Source organism: Neopelma chrysocephalum, unplaced genomic scaffold (genome assembly GCF_003984885.1).
Source record: "Neopelma chrysocephalum unplaced genomic scaffold, ASM398488v2 Primary Assembly neopelma1_23, whole genome shotgun sequence".
In the NCBI taxonomy this organism is placed as follows: domain Eukaryota; kingdom Metazoa; phylum Chordata; class Aves; order Passeriformes; family Pipridae; genus Neopelma; species Neopelma chrysocephalum.
Window position 1 is genome coordinate 39,159,114 of NW_020897691.1, and position 22,077 is coordinate 39,181,190.

At 34.6% G+C, this 22,077-nt stretch overlaps 1 protein-coding gene across 1 annotated transcript; it reads right to left on the reverse strand.

The window, feature by feature from the left end:
• Positions 1 to 1,518: 1,518 nt before the first annotated feature.
• Positions 1,519 to 21,495, reverse strand: LOC113972798 (glutamate receptor ionotropic, kainate 2-like). The gene is made up of 4 exons (XM_027694223.1): positions 21,459 to 21,495; positions 15,999 to 16,249; positions 7,782 to 7,959; positions 1,519 to 1,600 (listed from the first exon to the last, which is right to left on the reverse strand). Exons 1-4 carry the CDS (start codon positions 21,493 to 21,495, stop codon positions 1,587 to 1,589), a joined length of 480 nt encoding a protein of 159 aa, XP_027550024.1. The 3' UTR covers positions 1,519 to 1,586.
• Between the last annotated feature and the right edge of the window lie 582 nt (positions 21,496 to 22,077).

Consider the following 22,077-nt stretch of genomic DNA (forward strand, 5'->3'; position numbering starts at 1 on the left):
AGTTTAACTTTTATCACCATGTGGTCAAGAGGTCTGTGTCTTTTACCATTTACACACAATTGTTCATGACAGCATGTTATCAGCTTAGTGGAAACCAAGGGTGTAGCATGGTAAGCAGTGGTGGTAGTGCACCTATTTTTTTATATTATATAACTTGAAAATATGTCTCTTCTAAGATTCCTTTTTCATGATAAAAATAGTTTTCACCAAACGTTGGTGGTGCGCACACACTACCACTCATGCTTGGCATCACACCCCCGACAGAAACACATGTTCCTATTTTGTTGATAAAAAGTATTACAAAAATTTCCATACAAAAACTATTTTCATAGAAATCTTGCATTTCCACAAATAAACCTGAACATTTTTTTTTTTTTGAAAAAAAAACTGCTCAAGAATTTTGTTCATTTAGTACTGTGACTGTATTGAAAAATGCAGTCCTCCTTAAAGTTCTCGGCCTTCATTTCTTTTAGGTGACCCGTCCCACTCCCAACATTAGTGAGAATTGCACAGGCTCCATTGAGTTCAATTAGTAGCAGGAACAAGGGTTTCAAAACCCATTCAGGCTAAAATGCAAGCCCTCTATGTATGAAATATACTGCTTCCCACCCCCTTCCCTCTTTTCACAATTATAGAAAAAAAAATATTAATTGCTTATATCTAAAGGTTGTAAGATACATTCCTTTGTACTAAGGAAACTTTCATTCATCTAAAAATTGGGTCAAAATTGTGGAAATATTTTTGTTGATTTTTTAGATCAAAGTTCCAACCCAGTTAAATTTAAGTTACTTTTTTCTAAATTATTATTTATTTACTTAGTTCAGTGTCACAAACAGTCCAGAAAAAGTAGGTGAGCATCCTCATATTTATCCTTTTTTTCATGGGATTCATGTTTCTTCACTTTTAACATTTCTTCCATCCAGGAAGCTCATATCGCCTGTCCAGATGGTAGTTTCGGTATACCAGCAGTTAGCAACTCTTCTATGCTGAAAAGTTCAGAAGACAATATGGTTTCTTGTTCCACTACAGTTCTGAGATATTACTTTTACTAGACTCCTTCTGTGGTTTGTATGATCTTGGGCATTTATTCTCCATCTCCTGGCAACCGTTGAACTTCAAAAGGAACCTGTAACTTCTCACTTAGACTGCATTTGAAACCAGCCACAAAACTCACATGGAACATTCATTCATTCAGAATGGTGCAAACCCATGACAAACAGTGTAACCCTGCATAAATTGGTTGATCCATGATGCTTGTGATTCGAGTCTGGCCATTGCAACTGCTGAGATCACAGAGTCTCTAGTTCATAGACACAGCGGCATGAGGTAACTCATTTTATTTTGCACTTGTTGCATATTTCCACAGGAAACATTCTCGCAAGGTTGTTTGGAAAAAAGACGACAGTTTGTGCTTGGGGTATTTGGCTTCCCAGCTCTATGCCATGGTTTCTTTACCTGGCAACCTTCTATCGTTAAACGTGTGCATGTTGATAACTTCTTCTGTTTTCACAATAACAGGGGCCTGTGGCTTGTGTTTTAATCGACGCTGACACTTCAGAGACATCCTTAGCTCCTCTACCATGGCACTACAGAAGGACCTCTATGGAGGGAAATAGAGGAACAAGAAAAAAGAACGAGCTGTAAGAAATGTCCAACAGCAATGTCTAGTAGCAGAGTCACTGTATTGGCACAGCCTTGTCAGGCCTGTAAGTTTCCTTTGTCTCAATCTGAAGCTCAAAGCAAATTGCTGTCTTTAAAATATGCATCACACAATAATTAAAATTACTTATAAAGCTGTGATGACTCGGTGTAAAAATCACCTTGTCTCTACAATTATTTATCGGGCAGCTACTGACGATGGACGCACATGATACATAAAAGTATTTCAAGCAGATTTTCTATCAACATTGGTTAGCCTTACAGTACAGTATCTGAATGTAATGTGTATATAAGGTATTCAGTAAAATCTCCTTGGTTGTGTTTGAAAATAATAACTTCATTTCTATATGACTTAAATAAGTGCTCCTCAACAAAACAACAAGCTTTAGTATAAGAAGTTTACCTAAATTGTTGTTTAAATACTGTTAAAATTCATATCCATTACTGAAAACCAACATCTACTCCATTATTTTTAATATCTTCTGTATATAAACACTTTTCCCACTACTTATTATCATTGTGGGGTATGTGTTAGCAAAACAAAAAAATCAATCATTGACCTTTATGAAAAGCATATTATTAGAAAAAGTTTATTAACATCTTTTCATCAAAAGCTAGACCCTAAAAGCCCTTTTGCCATTTTATAGTGCAAGAAATTTGAAAAGTAAAATAAAATCTCCCTATTCCCTATGTCTGACTGAATTCTCAACTGCTAATAGTGTGCTGAGCAATGAGCCTTGCCTTAGTGTGAGAACTGGAGCATGGATGAAATATGGAAGTAAGGAAGAGGAGTCTTAGTTTTGAGATCTGTGAATTAATCACTTTTACCATATACTTTTGTTTAAATGTTTTCCAGCTAATGGAGAAATCTACTAACTAAATAACTCATCTCAGAAGTTGAGATGTTATGCCAAGCCTCTGCCAATTGCTCTCATCCAAAGCAAATCTGAGGTATAATCTAGCACTTTGCATTTTTCTCTGTTAATAACAAATCTCCAGGCCAGGGAGGTGATCTGGAAAAAAAGGCAAATGAACAAACAACAACCAGACAAACAGACAAAAAACCCAATAAAACAACAACAACAAAAAGACAAAGCACCTAGAATTACTGTAACTATGTCTTGACCATTGTTTGATTTTGTGTGATTAGTGGTAGTAAATATCAAATTGTCTAATTTATCTCTCAAATAAGAACTCTGCTTCATTTCTGAATGGTTATATCACCATTATTCATACAAACCTAGAGTTTGAAGATTAGATCCAGAAAATATTTAAGCATTTCACCCCATCTGGTTCTTTGGGAACCTAAACTGAGGCTGTGTTTATAAAAGTCTACATTCAACTTCCAACCTCCAGGGCTGGAAGCACTCTGAGCAGTAAGGCACTCAGTTTTCCACATTAAACTTTATAGCTTTGATGTTTGCTTGGCTTAGTCCTGGATCCTATCAGAATTCAAACTGAAGTTCTCCATGCATGGTCATCCATCCCATAGGTATGCTCTGAAAGGACCTAACAAATCAAGTTCCTTAAAAAATATGGCAACAGCTGAAGAAGGACACGTGGCGGATATTACACCATTCTTCTGTGCAGCCAGTCATCAGCTGGAGCATTAGAGCTGAATGTGAAAGATGTTTGAGAGTGTCAATTTAATAGTGTCTGCTAGAGGAGATTTAAAGCTTCAGTGTCTCGGTAAACAGCTGTAACACACAGGCATTAGACCATTCCAAGGTAAAAACACTTGCAGTTTCTGCCTACTGATCCTGATCTACTTTGCAAGTTGGAAGCAGTTAACAGAGGCAAAGTCAGGGAAAGGGAGAGACGGAAAACATGGGCTGTTCTGTAGATTAGGGATGAGAGCACACAGTGGCAGAGGAAAAACTTCAGCAGTAGTTCCTGTTTCAGTGAGGACTTTTGCATAAAATTCTGATTTGTGCAGAAGAATGCAAACATGAGTTGTCTCAGTCATGGGTTAGAATTCTACCTTAATTCATCAAATCCTGAAAGAAATGCCCTCTTCCTTAATCCTTTGCATGAATAAGGGAACAGGCAGGTAGGAAGGAAAGGGCAATCTTACTCTGGCTGTGATACTCTTCCTTTGAAACCTTCCTTTCTCCTACTGAGTTTGAAATAAAGGAATGATACTTAACTTACAATAAAAAGGGTTTAACCACCTACAACTAAGAAGAGTTTAAATCATGAGTCCAAAGGAAATGAAGGTATATCTCTCTGGTTCAGAGTGAAGTACAAGTTCTTCAAAGGCAAATATGCTAGATCTCCATGCATAAGGTATCTTTGCTGAGCATTGTGAAGAAAGCAGGAAACTGCACCTCCTTATTCAGCTATACTTTGAAAGAAAATATTCAATTCTCTTAGATTTTCTCTTTGTTTTTTACAAAATTCCTGTTGCTTAACATCAAACTGCAATTATGATTATGAAACTGAAATTAACCTCGAAATCTTTCAAAAGGGCAAGATTTACTTTAGTATTCCCTATGTCTTACACGCTAAATTGCTAAGGCTTTAAGATCTTGGCATTTCCACTGTGTGGTGAACCTAGCGTATAACTCGGGAATTTTACAGGGAATCCATTAGGAAGTAAACGGTGCAACTCAACACTATACCACTTCCAGCCATTATATGGCTCTCACCTCTGGAATTAAAGACATAAGATTCTGAGGAACAAAATCCATTTAATTTTAAAATGATGCATTAACACTAAACACTTTCAAGATTTCAACCCTTGTCTTTTTTTGCCAAGACATCTAACAAGAGTGCCAAATTAGGATAAATGCTTTTTAACATGCATCTTTCCACCAAAACCTTTGCAAAGATCTGTAAAGGGTATAAATTTTTAGGTAATATCAGTAGGAAAAGAATTATAATCAATATCCAAGAGGTGAGAAGATACATGTTAACATTCTGAACTATGCTGAAAATGAGATCTCAAGAAACTTGTCATTTTATCTGAAAATTTTACCTGGATATGAAAACTCATTAAATGAGAAATGTTGGAATTACTGACAGTTTTAAAAAAGCAGATAATCCAGTTCTGAGAGTTATTTTATATAGAAAATTCTCCCATTCTGTGTTTTCAAATTATTTTACATATATTAAGTTTATGGGAACTTATCTGCACATACTGTAATAAAAATATTGTTACTGATTAACTGTTACAGATCTTCTTTTTTTTTCTCTGTTTCAAGTTTCACTCACTGAAATAGTCATGTATTTTAAACAGAGATTATTTCAAGGCTATATAAGAGTTCCTGAAAGGCATCTTTATTCTTCTTTGGGTTCTCTCTGAGAAATACAAGGAAAAGTTTTCACACATACAAAAAAATCATATTCAAAAAATGTTAGAAAGGATTACTTTATGTTTCACTTTTTTAATTGAAATTATTAATTGTTGTCTCATTTCAATTTCAATCAGTGTAGTCTTCATTTTCTGTACAGTTAAACCTTGTGTTCTTTCAGTGTTAGGGTACAACTTTTGGAATAATAAGGCATGAAAACAAGACGCAGCTCCAGAATTCTTTTTTTTCTTGTGACAAATAAAAGACATTTTCAGATATGAGTTTAGAAAATATAATCCAATGCCTTGATCCTGAATCCAATTGACCAGTCAGATTGCTAGGGGAAAACAGCAAAGTGTTTACAGAACTTACAGGCTACATTTCAAAACTGTTGTCTATCATGAAATTGAGCACTTTTAGTATATATTACAAGCCTCTCTCCACTTAATTCAAAGAAAATAACCTTTTGCTCCCGACTTATCTTCTACACTGCAGGCATGTTACAAGAACATCAGTTATTATTGATTTTTCACTAACCCTTACAAAATCATAAGTTGTCTTCTTAACAGCTACCAGAAAGTAAATGCTGCCTCCAAGTCATCTTAGGTATAATCAAATGGTAGAAGCGTTTAAGGATGGCATACAGCTCTCTAAACAATAGTGCAGTTAAGTGCGTGTGTTTTGTTACAGCAAATCATGATAAAACATTACAAAAAAGTATACAAAAGAAAATTTTAGTCAGAACTGTAGTTCTTAGCCTTCTAACACAAAACAATTTTGAAAAAGTTCATCTCCTTAAGATGAATAAAGAAATAACTGATACTTTTGAAGTTCTTTGCCAAAGGTGACAGCTCACAAGTCATATAGAATCAAGATGATAATTCTGTGAAAAGTTACCACTGCTTGCAATCTATTTAGACAGCTTGTGTATGGCTTTACTACCAGAGAGAAAAAATGTATCTTTGCATATTTGTATTAATACAAAAGGTAGGTAATACTTACACTGTTTTCATTATTTTGCTTTATAGGGATTTAGAAAGGTAATCAGAAGTCATATTAGCATTTTTTAGACACAGAATTATGAGACTACCACCATAGATTTTGCTTTCAACAGCCTAAAAAGAGCAAAGGAAAGACAGGAACAGTATGCCTGCCCCACTCTAAACATTCTGATTTAAGTGATTAATAGTCCATATGTTTAAAATATAAAAATCTCCAATCATTTGCTGATTTATATTTTCCCTTCTTTGATGAAGATAATATAACTCACAATGTTAAATAAAAAGCTTTAAAATTCACTCAGAACTTCATTACTTCCAGTCTTGTGTGTCAGACATTATTTGAAGCTTTGTTCAATTATCTTAAAGCAGTAAAAGCAGTAATCCTGCATTGTCTTGTTATGGGCCATTGTTCTAGCATCTAGCAGGACATATCCATCAAACTGCTTCTTGTCTTAAAGTTAGCTGAGAATGAATGCACCTGGGTCAGGCCTATCATCACCCTCCCTTCTAATAATTTCCTGACTCCTATGCCACTCCTTCAGGGATTTTGAATATATATATATATGGAAAATCTGTCAATCTTAAAACCTCTAGACAGAAAAACAAACCCTATCAAAATATTGACTTAGAATGACAAAGAAATGAACATTAAAGGACAGAAAATAACCTCAGAAAAAGTGAAATCATATATAATTGTAGTTGAAGCATAAGCATTTCAAAGAAGTTGAAGTGTACTTGTAATGATCAACTTTTTAGGTTGCTTATTTATATACCTATTTTTAGACATGATTGTAGATCCAAGGTTGTACACATATGTGCAAATACTATACATATCTATATAGACATAATGTGGTTACATTAAAAATATTTTGTCACTGACTTTTCTGATGTATTACATTTTCAATTCATAGCAAGTATAATGCACAAGTACGCTCCAGACCAAGTTCACACCAATCACCTGAAGATATTATCAATATATTCTCAATTTTAGACTTAGCAATTACTGCACTTTTTGGTAGAAGTAGAATGAGCAATTTAGGAAGTTATTTTCAGACCAAAATGCATGTGAGATTTCATTCCCTACTCAAATTAAGACAATAATATCAAACAAAAGGAAAATTTTAATTCCACAAGTCGAACTCTGCTTTTACCATAGTATCTAGAAAGTCAAGACCAGTAGAGTAGTTCCAGTCAGCCTGATGAAGCATGTTACTCTGTAACTGAATGGAATGTTGGTTTTTTCAAGGACTGTTGTAGCTGTTTGATGGAGACGATCAACAGAAGTCTGATGGAACTGACCTTTCCCATAACGAAAAAAACACTGAGACAATTTTCCACAGGCTGAAGTACTCACTGAGTTTTACAATTATGTGATGAATATGTCATCCTTAGATGACATACAGGACCTCATTGCAGGCCACTTCTAGTTTTTATTGTAAATGTCTCCCAGTGGGACAATAAAATTCCAGCTTGCCTTAAATAAATTATCAATTGTTTTCAAAAAAAACCATAACCAAACAAACAAACAAAAAAAAACCCACCAAAAACAATTCAGCCACTCTCAAGCTCTAAAATTTATTTCCTGACAGAACAAAATGCACTCTGGTGGATGACAGAGACTTCTGGTAAAGCAATTCTGCATTCATTTAAAGTCTTCTAAAACTATTTAACCTGGTTTCCAGACTGAGTGCATCCTGGCAGCTACACTATTTCCTGTAGCTGATGGGGAACTCCTATTAGCGCAGAAAGTTTTTTCCAAGTGGTTTTGTTTTGCTCTGCCAGCAGCCTTTCTGGCCATCACACTGACCATGATGTTTTTCTGACTCACCTGTGGACCTAGGCTGGGGCAGAAGGGATTGCACTTGTGTGGTTCCACTCTTTCCACTCAGAGAAATCCCAGAGGATGGCATAGGGCAATTGCTCATCAGCCCCGAGAACTCTCTCTCATGCAGGATTCCACAAGGTTTCATCCTGTCATCTCTCCTTTCAACATGTATATGAGGCCACTGAGGAAATAATGAAATAATTTGGGCTGTGGTGTCATTGACACACAGATGATACACAGTCCTACTCTATTGTCAGACCAGGATGGTGCAATCATTTTGAGCTTCCAGTGCCTGGTTGAAATAGGGGGGTGATGGCAGCTTAATCCCGGGGAGACAAGTGCTGTGTTGGACAGGTAAAGGCAAGCACTCAGAAAATATTATCTACCCTCATTGTTCACTTCCACCTCTTCTAGAAGAGGCTTTCAGTCTTGGATTTCTCCAGGTTAGGGTCTAGGTTTTCAAACTGAATCAGCTGCAATAAGTGTTATTTGTCATTTGTAAGTGTTTCGGTCAGTGGCAATGATTCTGCTGGTGTAAACCTTGTCACACCAGTCCAGATCTTCTTTCAGAACATAGCACAGCAGTCTAGTGTCCCTGAACAGTGACTACACATGGCATTTAATAAGGACTGAGAGCAATTAATAGTACCTCAGCCATGTAGCTGCAGCTCAGAAAATAACAGTATATGGTACTGCCTAGCTGATTTAGAATGATATCCGCTGCACTGTTAATGTTTCTGTATTTTGTGATCACACTGTGCAGGGTATTTCTCTGTCTTTCATCAGAGATGATCCTGGTTGCACTGAAATCAATCCCCTGAGATCTTGCACCCTCAGGCACTGGATGTGAGAGTTCATTTACCTGTTGAATCATTTTTGATCCAACATCTAAATTAATTTTGTTTGCCCAAGGAATGTCAGATTTGTTGATCATCAGGCATGTGGAAGGATGGTGATATGTAATCAATCCTTTGGAGTAAGGATCTATTTGGATAAAAATACTTTATATAGCATAATTTGAAAATAAATAGTTAATTTTACAGCAACATTTTAGAAAAATAAATGCAACCTTTATTACCTCAGTTCTAAATGCTTTTTTTTTTTTAAGTTTGCTTGGTTTAAGTCCACTGTAAATTATTCACTGTAAGAATTTATATAGTTCAGTGTGATAGTATGAACTTTGTAAAAAATTTGGCATGGCCTCAAATCATATTGAACAGAGAGAGACTATTAGTATTAAATTAATGCCAAGGGTTTCTACTGTTTTGGAAACACTATTATAGCCATATTGCACCACACAATATCAAAAGGTTTAACATTAATTTGTCTATAATTACATGGTTTTATCTGTCAGTCTCGGGCAGTTTCTCAATCTAAAAGGCAGCAGGAAGTGCTTATTGTTACTTTGTTGACATACAAAAGTCAAAGTAACTGAATCAGTTGAACTAAACTGTATTTACTACTACACTTAGCTATAGCATAAGTGATCAATTTAAAATAGAAAGATTAATATTTTTATATTAAAACCTGACATGGTAAGGTAATATTTAGGGGAAAACAATGAAAAATTATTAGAAAGACTTGAATGTTCTGTAATCCGACATTTTTCCCTGAGAATGAAGAAGATATTTTTATCAGAGAAGCAAATAACTATATAACGCAAATGTTTCTTCTTTCTACTGATAAAGGAAAATGAACTATATTTTCTATAAAATAAACAAAATTTAGAGTTTTCCAACATTTTTTATACAATTTTAAATTCCTGTCAAACATAAAATATTCCATAACTCATATCTATAATTTAAGCTCTGATTTTTTAATATCTGTGGAGCTGTAGTGAACGTCCTGTACTTGAGTACTTATGTAATGGTCAGCTTTACATACATTTCTAAATTTTCTTTTCTTTGTTTCTTGAATGACACAAATTAAGATATTAGAAACACCTCAGAAAAAAAGGTCCATTACCAAACAGACATTTGTTAAGCTGCAATCAAAAATCAAAATAGAGTTTTTTTAGTGTTTTATTGTTTGTAAATTACTCTAATTACTTTTTAAATGCTGCAGTTAGTAAATTGCTTTCTTCCACTTTTTCTGTGTTCGTCCCCTTTTTTTTTTACCTTCTTTTAAAGGTGTTTGGGGGTATGTGGGCTGTTGGTTTGATTTTGGTTTCTGGGGGGTTTGTTTTGTTGGATTTTGTAACACTTCCTTCCCTTCGAATATATCCTCTAATATATACTTACGTGGTTTCCAAGAGGGCATTTAATTAAAATTAATACCTCAACTTCAAGTAATCTGTACACTTACACACAAATTAACCATACAAGTTTATGTATCCACATACAGTGCTTAAGGGAGTACAGGATGATAGAAGTTCACAATTTTCTGACTGCATATTTGCAGAATGCAATGCGCTAAAGTTGGAAAAACATTTTCTTTCATGAGCTGTTGCAGCTGTTATTTTTCCTCGCCAAAATTAAAATTTTTGGGGTTAGTCGGTTATAAAATGTTACACAAAAATACAGACTACATAACTGACTGTACATTGTATAAAAGTTAGTTGGGATATGAACCCCAAAGCTTTTACTTTGATTTACCAAGAATGTCAACATTTTTTTCTTATAGCCTGAGGAGTAAGCTTTTCAACTTTAAAATCTTTTGAACTTGCCTCCCCCTGGAAAAAAATCATTAGGCTGGAATTTATTTTGGGATTGTTTTAAAACTATTATAAATTACACTCTCAAATTCAAATGCTTTTGATATTAAACTATCAAGAATATTTTTGAACTCCAACAAAACTGACATAACCTTTTTTTTTTTTGTTTTTGAGAAAGTAATTAAAAATACTTCAGTGAAAACTAATTTAGTAAAATTTGGAAAGATCACTATACCATAAAATATTCTGTTAAAATCAAAAGAGGCATGAAAATATTTTCATTTTTTCATATGAAACTATGAAAATTTTGTTTTGCTCTGTTGGTAACATAACAATTAAAACAAAGACTGAAATACTGACTTTCTACCTATCCTGCTGACAAAGAAACATCACAATATCACAGTACTTATATAACTTCTTCCTGTAAGTCCTTTCCATATAGGATGAGTTACATGTTTGCAATTTGCTTACATCAATTCTAAAAAGAAGCATTGTAAGGCATAGTGAATTAAACTTATCCTAATGCAAATAGATTGTAGAAGGACCTTGGAAAATAAACTCATGTTAGCATTTACACTAACTTCATGTAAACAAATTGAGAACAGTTAAATTGTATTTGACAGAAGCAAAACCAGGATGAGGTGTCAACTGCATATGCTTGCAGCACAACAGCTTCTTCAGCCTATCAGCTCTTGGCCCCTCCTTGCCTCCTGGGAATTGTGTGGACCACTGCATTAATAAAGCCGGGTTTACAGATAACTCCTCAAAACAATGACACCTTCTCCAAAGAAACCCTTACCAGGATAGGTACAAGGATAACCATTTACGAGACTGACAACAAGAAATGTTCTATATATTCTTGACACTGCCTTCAGCAATACTGTGAATTTCATCCTAAAGTTTTCAGCAGTGCACATGTAGTTTCTATTACAAGGCTGACACAGTAGTATCTTATCACTGTGTGAAGGTGGTGTGAAAATGGAAATAATCTCAGAGACGACTTAAAAAAACCTACACAAAACCAAAGGTCAATACATTCTCAAACTGTGAATCATCAATATATTGTACTAAATATTAATGGTCTTCAAGGTCAATGTTTTCACTGGCCTTTATGATAATAATATGAGCTATACAAAACTAAATGTATGAAATGGACATAAACCCATAATGCATTGATGCACATCAATAAAGAAAAAAAAAAAGAAAAAAGACATAGTAATTGTTTTAAATGGCTTCTTTTCCTAACCTTGCTTATTCACTGCCCTCTGAGTGCCTGTTAAAATCAAGGAGCAGGTCATTCACCAGCAAAAGCAATTATAAAATGCAAATGACTGAGCATTTATTGTCAAGATTGGCTAGATAAAAAAGGTCTGAAAATAACATGTTTCCAAGCAGATGACATAATTAGGTGTTTGTGTCATAAACAATGGGAAATAATACAAGCCTTTAGCACTTTTAGAAAAGCTACAATTAAACAATAGGTGAACATTGTGACATAAATTCTACTAAAAAGTAACAATTAAATTTCCCTCTCAGAAATTAGTAGGCACCATCTTGTGGTTGCTCTGCAGGAATGCAGTCAGGATAGCCTCTGACCACCATCTCCTCCTATCCCTTCCCACCGTGCCAATTAGAATGGCAAAATTCTGCCATAGACAAGGACAGTGCTTTGTCATTCCCAGTATTTCCTCTGAACGAAACAGTGAAACTATGTATTAGGCAAGACTAGCAGGGTTATCTAGTTCAAAATACACTCCAGATTATCCCATTATTACAACATGTGTGTGAGGTAGAAAATTCAGAATTACTTGCAATGATAGCAAAACTACACAATTTCTCATAAGTTTAAGATCAAATACTACCATAACCTAAATTTTCTGCAGCTCATTAAAGCTGTATGAATTTTTGAGCCAGCTAGGATCAGAAACTTCTGTTCCTATTATCCCTACATTACAAAAACATGTTTTGAGCATTTTGCAGAAGGTTTTTTAAATTTTTGTATGCACTTCATTTTGGGAAAGAGTCGATCAGATAAATTTATGCCATCTTCAAAGACATATTTAGCCTTATATACAGGTCACAGCTCAGCATTCGGAATTTCTTGTTCAATAGAATCTGTAGTTGTAAGCAAAACAGGTCTGTATGTAATTTGTGTATACTCCCAGCTACTGATCTCTTCTTTAGGCCCAGTCCTGCTAAGTACTCATTCACTGTGCCTTGTGAGATAAATTATCCACACTGATCTTTTTCAACTCAATTGCACAGCTGAAGAGTGAATTATTTGCCATAGAAAGTTCAATAGTTTCTTTTCTTCCTTGGGAAATGTATGTGAAATATAAACTAGTATTAATTTATTTATAGTTTTTATTGTTTTTATAATAAATTATAAATAAACAGCTATTTCAGAGAGGTTAATTGAATTTATGTTTATGTTATGATTTGATCGTATAACTCCAGAAATATTTTTTTGGTATTACTATTTCATTAAACATTAAGATTTAATCCAGAATTTTATATTATAGGAAGTGTATGACCTCATCTCCCATAGTGAAACAAACAGTTAGGTATGCGTCTCCTTTCATGTTATTTGAAGTACTTAGGAGTTCAAAATTAATAAAATGTACATGTGCTATTTTTACATATGCATACATAGTTCAGACCTGCTGAAGGCTCAATGAGTTTTGAATCCATAATTTCTGGATCTTCTGGAAAATACTTAGTAATTTAGGATGCTCCTTTTTCAAGCAAACTAGCTTTAATTAAAGTGTTGATGACTGGCAGTGTAACTGTGATAACATCCAGGCTTATCTTTCCTTCTGAAAGGTGTCAATAAAAGAAGAATTTCTCTATGTCCATAAAGAATTGTGGTGGCATAAAATCATCTGTTTCCCAGGAAGACTACAGGAGTGTCATATGTTTCCTTTAGGTTTCTGAGCATGTCAGGGGCATGGATGTTCTGAACCACTTTGCTTACAAGACGCAACATGTTTTATTTTAGCAAATAACACCATTTTGTCTACAGTTTTTCTGAGCTCAATTCCTTTCAAGACTTCACTTCTCCAAATAGGTTCACACAAGCCAATGTCTCTGTTTATGTGTGCACTCCAGGAACAGGATGACATAGAAAATGCTAAAAAACCATCTATATTATACACTTTCAACTCTGCTTTGCCTCCCTGATGGAAGTATAAGTGAATATTTTTTATACCTTAAAAAGCAAATACACATGCCCACTTATATCTCAGGATACTCCATATACTCAGCAGCTGAAGTTATCTGATTTGTTTTGTTTTCTTTGTTGTTAACATGACCTTTGATTTTCCCTGTTTCCAGATATTGACAAGCATTATACAAATGCCAGAATGATACTCTCATTCCAAAGGGATGAAACTATAAACATCACCAAAAATAGGTTTCTCCTCTCTCCCCATAGGATAGACAAGGCAGTATTACTTGCATGGTCTACTTATCCCATCAGATTTGTAGAAAGAGGAGAAAAATTGCAGGATGTCTCACCTCACCTTTGGCTGCTCTTATTCCCTCTCCTAGGCAAATGGGATCTGCTACATTTGGAGAGGTTGAAAGAAGACATTTTCTGAAGGTCTCTGGGTGCTGCAAGAAGAGTGGGTGAGGGGATGCTGGGGTAGGCCCTGTGTAGGGATGCAGGCATTGTTTTCGTGTTAAGTCCATTCCATAAGTAAAATTGCACTGAAATTTTAATGGTGTCCTGACATCAGGGTATGTGGGTGTAGCAGGGAAGAGAGGGAAGGTGAATGATTGGAGGCAAGGAGGAAAGAGAGGAGAGAGACCTGACTCTTTCAACTGATTCAGATTTATTCCTAACTTTTTATAGTATCTAAATATCTGATGACGAGACCTTTCTGGTGTAGATACTGTTGTAAGGTCAGATTCCTCCAGTCACTGCTATCTCTATCCGTCACCAATAAGCAACCAAATGGGAAAAAAAACAAACACAAAAAACCCCCAATCATATTAAAAAAAACAAACAAACAAACCAAAACCCACAAAACTATAGGGTTTAAAGAAACAAATCCTTAATTAGAAAGTTTCTGTTTGCTTTCTCTCACAACTTCCAAAATGCTGTTATTGTCACATAAGATATGCATTTACACCCTGTAAAACACTGAACTCATGTAACAAAATTATTACTAAAACTGTCCTATTTTTTCTAAGTGAGAGCTTGTTAAAAATCTAGAAAAACTAAAATGATTTATACTGATACTCATGTTAGGAATGGATAAAAATTATTGAGACCGACATGGGTTTCTTAAGTAACCACTATGTTTTCCTCACAAATTCATTTCAGAAGCAAAACATTCCAATAGAATTTTAACAGAAGGAATTAGCCTGTAGTATCATAGAGAAGAGGACCTAAAGTATTCTTTAACAATTAAATAAATGTACCCATGTTCAAACAGTGTTTAGGACCTTGAAAGCTCACATTGCCTTAGTGTGTATTAGAAAAAAAAGAACTTTTTAAACAGTATCTTCATAACGGGACACTTGAATACCAAAAGGTTTCCTCAAAAGAAGTGAAAACAAATAATAAATTTTCTGACTAATGATTCAAGTTACAAAAACTCACCAGTAGCACCTGGAAAAATACCAGTATAAATATAGCTATGGATTTACTACTGATTTTATTAAATTAAATTTCTAAACATAAATTTAAAAATTGACATAGTGCTTGCATTCACAAGCTTACATTCACAAGCACCTCAAAAGCAAAACCAAAAGAAAACCAAACAAAAACAACGACAACGAAAAACCCCTAGTAAAATCTGAGAGTTTCTCTCAATTTTTAAAATTCAGAATTTGTCATAGCAGTAAAATATACATTTTTAGTTTAGGTTTAAACATGGGCACATACATATTGAAAGATTTGTTTAATTATTATGCAAAAAATTATAATTTCAACTAAGAATTTCTCAATATATTCCTAGTATTTGCACAATTACAGTATAAATTGCAAGTACAGAACAAGTTAACAATAGAAATTTCAAAACCGGGTCAGATTGAAATTACAGGACATCATATCAGTAGTAAACCCACCAAAAAAAGAACCATGCTGATGCAATCTTTTCCAGATGCTACCAAGACAATTTTGCAAGTATAAACTCCTGTAAAGAACATTTTTATAGAGACATTTTTAGATTTTAACTTTCAGCTATGGACAGTTTGTCTTTTGAAAATCAGAATTATCTGTAGAAGATTAATTTGTTTCCCATTACAGTTTCAGATTTCTTCTTCATCCATAAAATTAACTGCAGTGAACTTCCAGGAGTAAAAAGCTGTCTTTTTTCAGGCTTGAATAAGAGGAGAAATAGTCACTTGTCCTGAAATCTGGCTACAATTAAACACATTGAAGACAAATTAAAAGCTGTAAATGTAAAACTTTGGATATTTCTGTCATCCTTTGTTATATAATTACTGTACTATAACAATAAACAGTAAGTATGCATCACCTACATTTCACTACCAGATGTTTAAAGTATTATTTAAATAGACCATCAATATAAAATAAAACAGTTAATGGCAATATTTACCTTTTCCAATTGGGCATTTTTTTTTGATTTATACAAAAACTCCCCCACTGCCACAAAGACAGAAAGCACCAATCCTGCTGCCAGCACGATGAAGATGCCTCCAATATTTTGAACTCCCAAAGCACTGGCCTCTTTACTTTCCTCCTCTGGGCAGCCATTGCCTCTCCACCATTTCTCTTTCATCATGTGGAGCTTGCCCTCCTCTTGCAGTTGAAGAATTGCTATAGTGATCTTGTCTCTGTATGGAGAACCTAAAAAAGACCATAGGGAAGACATATTGCATGGAATATATTATATGAAATGTTAGTTATTCCTGATAAGAATAAAATGTAATATAATGTCACATGAAAAACTGTATCCTTAACAACCATAATGTTAATCAAAAAGCCATTTACTTCTCAACACGGTCACACTAGTCACATAAATACAAACCCCCATGTGCACACACATATAAATATATGCACAAAACTTGATCCAGCTGGTGTTGCAACAAAAATTTGATGCAACAATTCCAATCACATTTAGTTCCATGGTCTCAGAATACCTTTATGGCCAACTATTATATTCAGCCAAACAGTATTCTTCTTTCAATTTTTTTTCAATCAGCTTTTAATTATGCTGCAGTAGATTTTGTCTAATATACATAAATCTATAGGCTGTTGCTTCATAGCTTGTTACCCTAAGGCAAATACAAGGTCTGATATTTAATGAACACTTTATCCTATTACTTTATTAAAAGACCAAAAAACAAATGATGCATCAGGACCAAGGCACAAAAATCTCTATATAAAAGATTGTCAGGCACTTCAGGTATCTTTCAAGTATGCAAACACTTATTAACAGTGCCAGGTAGCAATGCATCCAGAAAGATAAGGTTAAGTGTGTTTGGATAACAGGGATGTAAAATTCTCATATTTTGATGTATTTCTTTCTCATAATTCAGTATTTTAAAATGACATGATAATTTTGTAGCTTTTGAACATTTCAGTATTTCAAGGAGCAGTTCAAAGCGTAGTGTCATATCTATGTATGTCATCTGCTCTCTTTTTCTTTACATAGGACATAAGGGCTTTTCAATGAGTATTTTAAAATCTACACTAATAAATGAATAATGACAATGGATAAAGCTTTTCTTTTCTTTTTAGAGAGTAAATCACATCAGTTAGAAGTGCTTTCTATGGTAAGACTTGTGTAATGTTTAAGGAGAGAACAAAGCCATCATTTTCCTTCTCCTTCTAAAATGGGAACAAAAGACTTCATTAAAGTGGTTAAGAAATCTCAGGGATAAAAAGCATACATGAAAAGGCCTAGCATCCCCTCTTTCATTTGATGTGAATTCAATTCTACAACGAAGCTCTCCTCTTTTTCTTTCTGTCATGATAATGCTACTTACTAGCTATAAATTTTAGGGTTTCCTTTAGCTGAGTAATAAAATGCATTTTCACTAACTTGTTACTTTTAAAAAAATCCTCTGTATCTATTTGAGAGATGGTGTCCATTTGACTATATAATGTATTGTGATCACTGTGAAGGAGCTGAATTGCATGGATAGGATATTTTGTAGTCTTTAAACTGTCGGAAAATAAATATTATTTTTGGAATTTCTTTTATTCTTTATTTCTTCAATTTCTGTTTACATATCTAACTCTTATCATGAGAATAATGCTAATAGCAAAGAGCTGCTGTGCCAGGATAGAAGTAGAACATAGAAAGGACTATTAATTACAAAATACAAAAGTACTTTTTCCTTTATTCAAGAATAAAAGGAGGGAAGGGCTCTCAGTATTTAAATTGCAGGGACTCAAAGTATTTAAGTTGCAAGGACTTGTGCTTTTCTCATTTAAAAAAAGATGATGTTTTGTACTCAAAGGTAAATTGTGTTTGCTAAGCGTTATATAGGAAACAGAAAGGAAGGGAAACAAACTCCTTTCTACTCTCTTGTACATGCAGGGGCCTAAGTCACACTATTTCAGACCATTCTGATTATGTTGAAACTCTGCAAAACCCTACACTTGACACATTTCTTCAGTCAGATGGAAGAAGAAAAGTGATTAGTCCACAAGAGCCTGGGAAAGTGTAAGTGCATTCTGTAATCTTCTGGGGATATTTTCAACATTACACTGCATATAAATATTTAACAACAACAACTTAAATAACATTAGATTCAGAGAAATAATCTTGGACCCAGTTTAAGCTGTCTTCTGATCTGACAGGCTGCTTTCTAATTAAATTGATTTGCATTTTGTTTCCACACTTGGTCTAAATATAGTGCGTACCAACTATACTTCATGTATTATTTATATATTCTGGGGATCAGATTTGTACACTTACAATTCTAGTCTATTTGAAGCAGTTAAAAAATGAACTGACTGAGGAATTCATAGACACAAACCATAATGCATGGACTAATCCTGTCTACAATTAATTAGTTTATGAGGGTTGCATTAGAAACATGCAGTTTATAGTGATTTATTTCAACAGTATTTGTATTACTTACCGTTGGTGATTTGTAAAATTTTACACAAATAGTTTTGGAATGGACATATTACAGGGCCTTTGGTGTTTCTACTCCAATATTTGTATCTATTATACCTTGTTACCTTGTATTAAAAGCGATACTTTCACAAGTAAGGGTCATTATAGGTTGACCAGCATTATATTGCTGCTGTTAAATCAAGCATTTAAAACTTTGTACTCATGATAAAGCTGCCATTCAATGCTCTAGTTATATTCCATTTCTGAAGGACTTAAAATGTTCTAAATTAATTCATTTACATTTTGAAACAAATACTGAGTACATCTAATAATCTAATATTTGGAAAAAAGTAATTTTTATGCTGCTTATACTTATTCAAGTGGCTTTTAAGAGAACAAAGGAAGCATATCAACAATATTATTTCCTCAGACTATATTTGCTCCTATCTGTTTTCCCTTACAAGCTGGATTGCGAATCCCAGCAATGGAAAATCCACCCAGAAGCACCTGAAGTGGCTAAAAGTATCATGAATCTGTGGATGACAAAGGTAGCACAAAAAAAAGAGGAACAATAAGCAGAGAATATGGTCAAGGAACCCTGATTACAATCTGGATGTTAAAGCTGTTTTCCTTGCAGAATTGAAAAAATTCAGCAAGTAAATGGAGAAGATTTCTGACATTTATTGGTAATTTCCCCTATCACACTTATCACTTGACTGAAAGATGAATTGAGCCCTTCCATGAGGTGTTGCAAGAAGGTCATATCCTGCTTTTTACATTTTTTTAAATCAGAAGTGTTTAATTTCATTTCATTTAAATTCTCATTAAAGATAATTTACTGTTCAAAACAAACGCAGACAAAAAAAAAAAAAAAAGAAAAATAAAATAGAAACTTTAAGACTCCCAGACAATTCTTATGAATGAATTTGCAAAATAAAAATGGTTTGAATAAGAGTAAAATATAATCAAGAGAGAATTAAATTCTGAAATGTGAAGAAATAGAAACTTCACATCTTGGCCTTCAATAACAATACAAAGCGGTTGAAAAAAAACAATCTTAAAAATCTGTGCATGGTGGGGAGACAGGGAGGGAACAGTGATTTTTAAAACTCTATTCCAAAATCAGGAGGAAAAACTGAAAAAGTCTTCCATTGAGTGCAGAGAAGACCAGTACAGAAATATCTGACTTTTCTCTCCTCTGTTTTCCTGGTTTCTACTGCTTTCAATTCTCTCTCAACTGATTATTCCCATGACAAACAGAGAGTGGAGGGCCTACAGAATATAATCTATACATTATTTGCTGATCCTAATCTACCTGCTGTTTGCAGAAATAAGAATTTCTGCTGGAAGAATTTTAAGACCTTCTGTTAGAGATTTTTGAGACCTTAGTGCCTTCCTACACAGGTTCAACAAACTCAATAAGGGATGCAATAACTTCTACTTCAGTTACCTGCTCATGAAAATTTAAAATAAAAATGAAAATTTACATAAAATACCTTTTTCTGAAGCATCTGTACAAAACTAAGACAACAGAGTCTCTCAGATTTACTGCAGAAGCTGTACATAGATATGTTTTCTGCCCTGAAGTCTCAGTATATAAAGATTTATGCACATAATGATATGTTTAATCATAAATTATGAACACAAGCTTTTTATATAGAGACTTCACTGCATACAGATTAGTATTTTGAAATTCTGCTGATCTGGCTGGTCTTGAAAATGCTTCCTAATAGATTATAACTTAGTAAAATCTCCTGCCTTGTTACTTTCAGTCTGTTTTACTCATTCCATCAAATACAAAAAGAGTTGGAGCATGCTGGGATCTGTAGAGCTGATTCTGACTCTCAGTAAATTGAAAGGAAAAGCAGGGTTCTGCTAACTCCTTCATTAAGAAAGTGTAGACCCAGGAAATTTTTTGTTTTATCATTCCAGATGTATTCTGCCAAAAGAAATCACTATGAATTGCTTAGTATTTTGAAAGTTGGTGCCCATGGGACATAATTGCATGGTACTTTTGATTTGCTAGACAGTAAAATACATTCTGAACACTCATAGACCACTGATAGTATCTTTTATTCTCGTTGTTTTTTTCTTTTTTTAATAATAATCCCAAGATCATTCTACTTTTCTTGCAACATTATCTGTGTCCTTGGCCTAAGTGAAAGAGAAAGGTAGTTCAGAACACAAGCATCATATTCAGAACCTAGGTACAAAATTCAGATAATTAAGAACTTCTTTGAGTAAGGAAGTATCTATTGAAAGGAGAAAGCCACATGTAATGGGAAAGATATCTAGGTTTTGAACCTGTATGTGACTAGTTTACATTGAAACAAGATGGAAGGGATTTCATTTACACATAACTGTGGAGCAGATGTTTAGACTATGAGGAATCATGGAAAAAACCAGCCTCATACATCAGAGGGCTTGAAAAACCTGACAGGAATCTGCAGCACAGTCAGTACTCAGCAGTAAAGACTTGACAGTCACAGTTACAACATGCCATAGGAAAGTATTAGGCAGCTAAAGGGCACTGGATATAGGAGAAGTACTTTTGTCGCCACAGAAATGTTTTTGTTTTAAAAGTTACAGCCAACTCTGCTCCCTAACTCTGTTAAACCTCTCTAACTGGGAAGCAAAGGAAGTGACAGAAAGAAAGGTCAACATAGCTTGCTTGGTTCATTCTTCCTATATGTGGGTTCTAAAGTCTTCAAGCAACATATGAAGAAAGTATAGGGATTCTCTCAGTTCCCAGGCCCTGGCTCCACTTCCAAAACCAACTTATTTTCACATGGGAAAACATAACTGAGGATTCTTTCCAGGTCATGGAGTAATGCCGTTGCTGTAGGTGGTGACTTCCATCACTAATACTATCTTTCAGCAGAAAGATAGTCTGAAGAAAACATGGATGCACCCCAGATCTAAGCATTGGCACCTCATCGATTACGTCTTGGTGCGACGGAGAGATGTCCGCGATGTCCACCATACCCGCATTATGCCCAGTGCAGAATGCCAAACAGACCATCGGCCTGTGCGCTGCAAACTCAACTTCAATCTCAAATTCAAACCTAAAAGGGGCAGTATCCCAAGGAGAAGACTCCAATCTCCAATCAGCCACAGTGAGAGACAAATTCCAGGCAAACCTTCAAACTAGGCTCGAAAACCATTCCATAGATTCTACAGATTCCTCTCCTGAAACAATTTGGCACCATATTAAAAACAGCATCCTGCAATCCTCTGAAGAATCCTTAGGGTTCTCCTTCGAGAAGAACAAGGACTGGTTTGATGAAAACAATCAAGAGATCCAGGAATTGTTGAGGAAGAAAAGAACAACCCACCAAACACACCTTACACTTCTATCCTGTCACGCAAGAAAAATAGCCTTTCGTCTTGCATGCAGCAAGCTCCAACAGAAACTCTGTGACAACCAGAACAAGTGGTGGATCGATCTAGCTGAAAAAACTCAATTATGCGCAGATTCGGGAGATCACAAAGGATTCTATGAGGCCCCGAAAACAGCATACGGGCCTACATACCAAGTCCAAAGCCCTCTACTCAGGGCTGATGGTCAAACGTTTCTAACAGATAAAACCTCCATTCTGAATCG

What these genes read in the sequence shown, in the direction of transcription:
- LOC113972798 (XM_027694223.1), bottom strand. Translation starts at nt 21,495, where the DNA reads ATGGTCTGTTTGGCATTCTGCACTGGGCATAATGCGG. An exon ending in CTGCACTGGGCATAATGCGG is followed by an intron (nt 16,250 to 21,458) that starts GTATGGTGGACA and finishes GGTCTTTTTTAG; the next exon opens with GTTCTCCATACAGAGACAAG. An exon ending in AAAATGCCCAATTGGAAAAG is followed by an intron (nt 7,960 to 15,998) that starts GTAAATATTGCC and finishes TTATTTCCTCAG; the next exon opens with TGGCCTCATATACATGTTGA.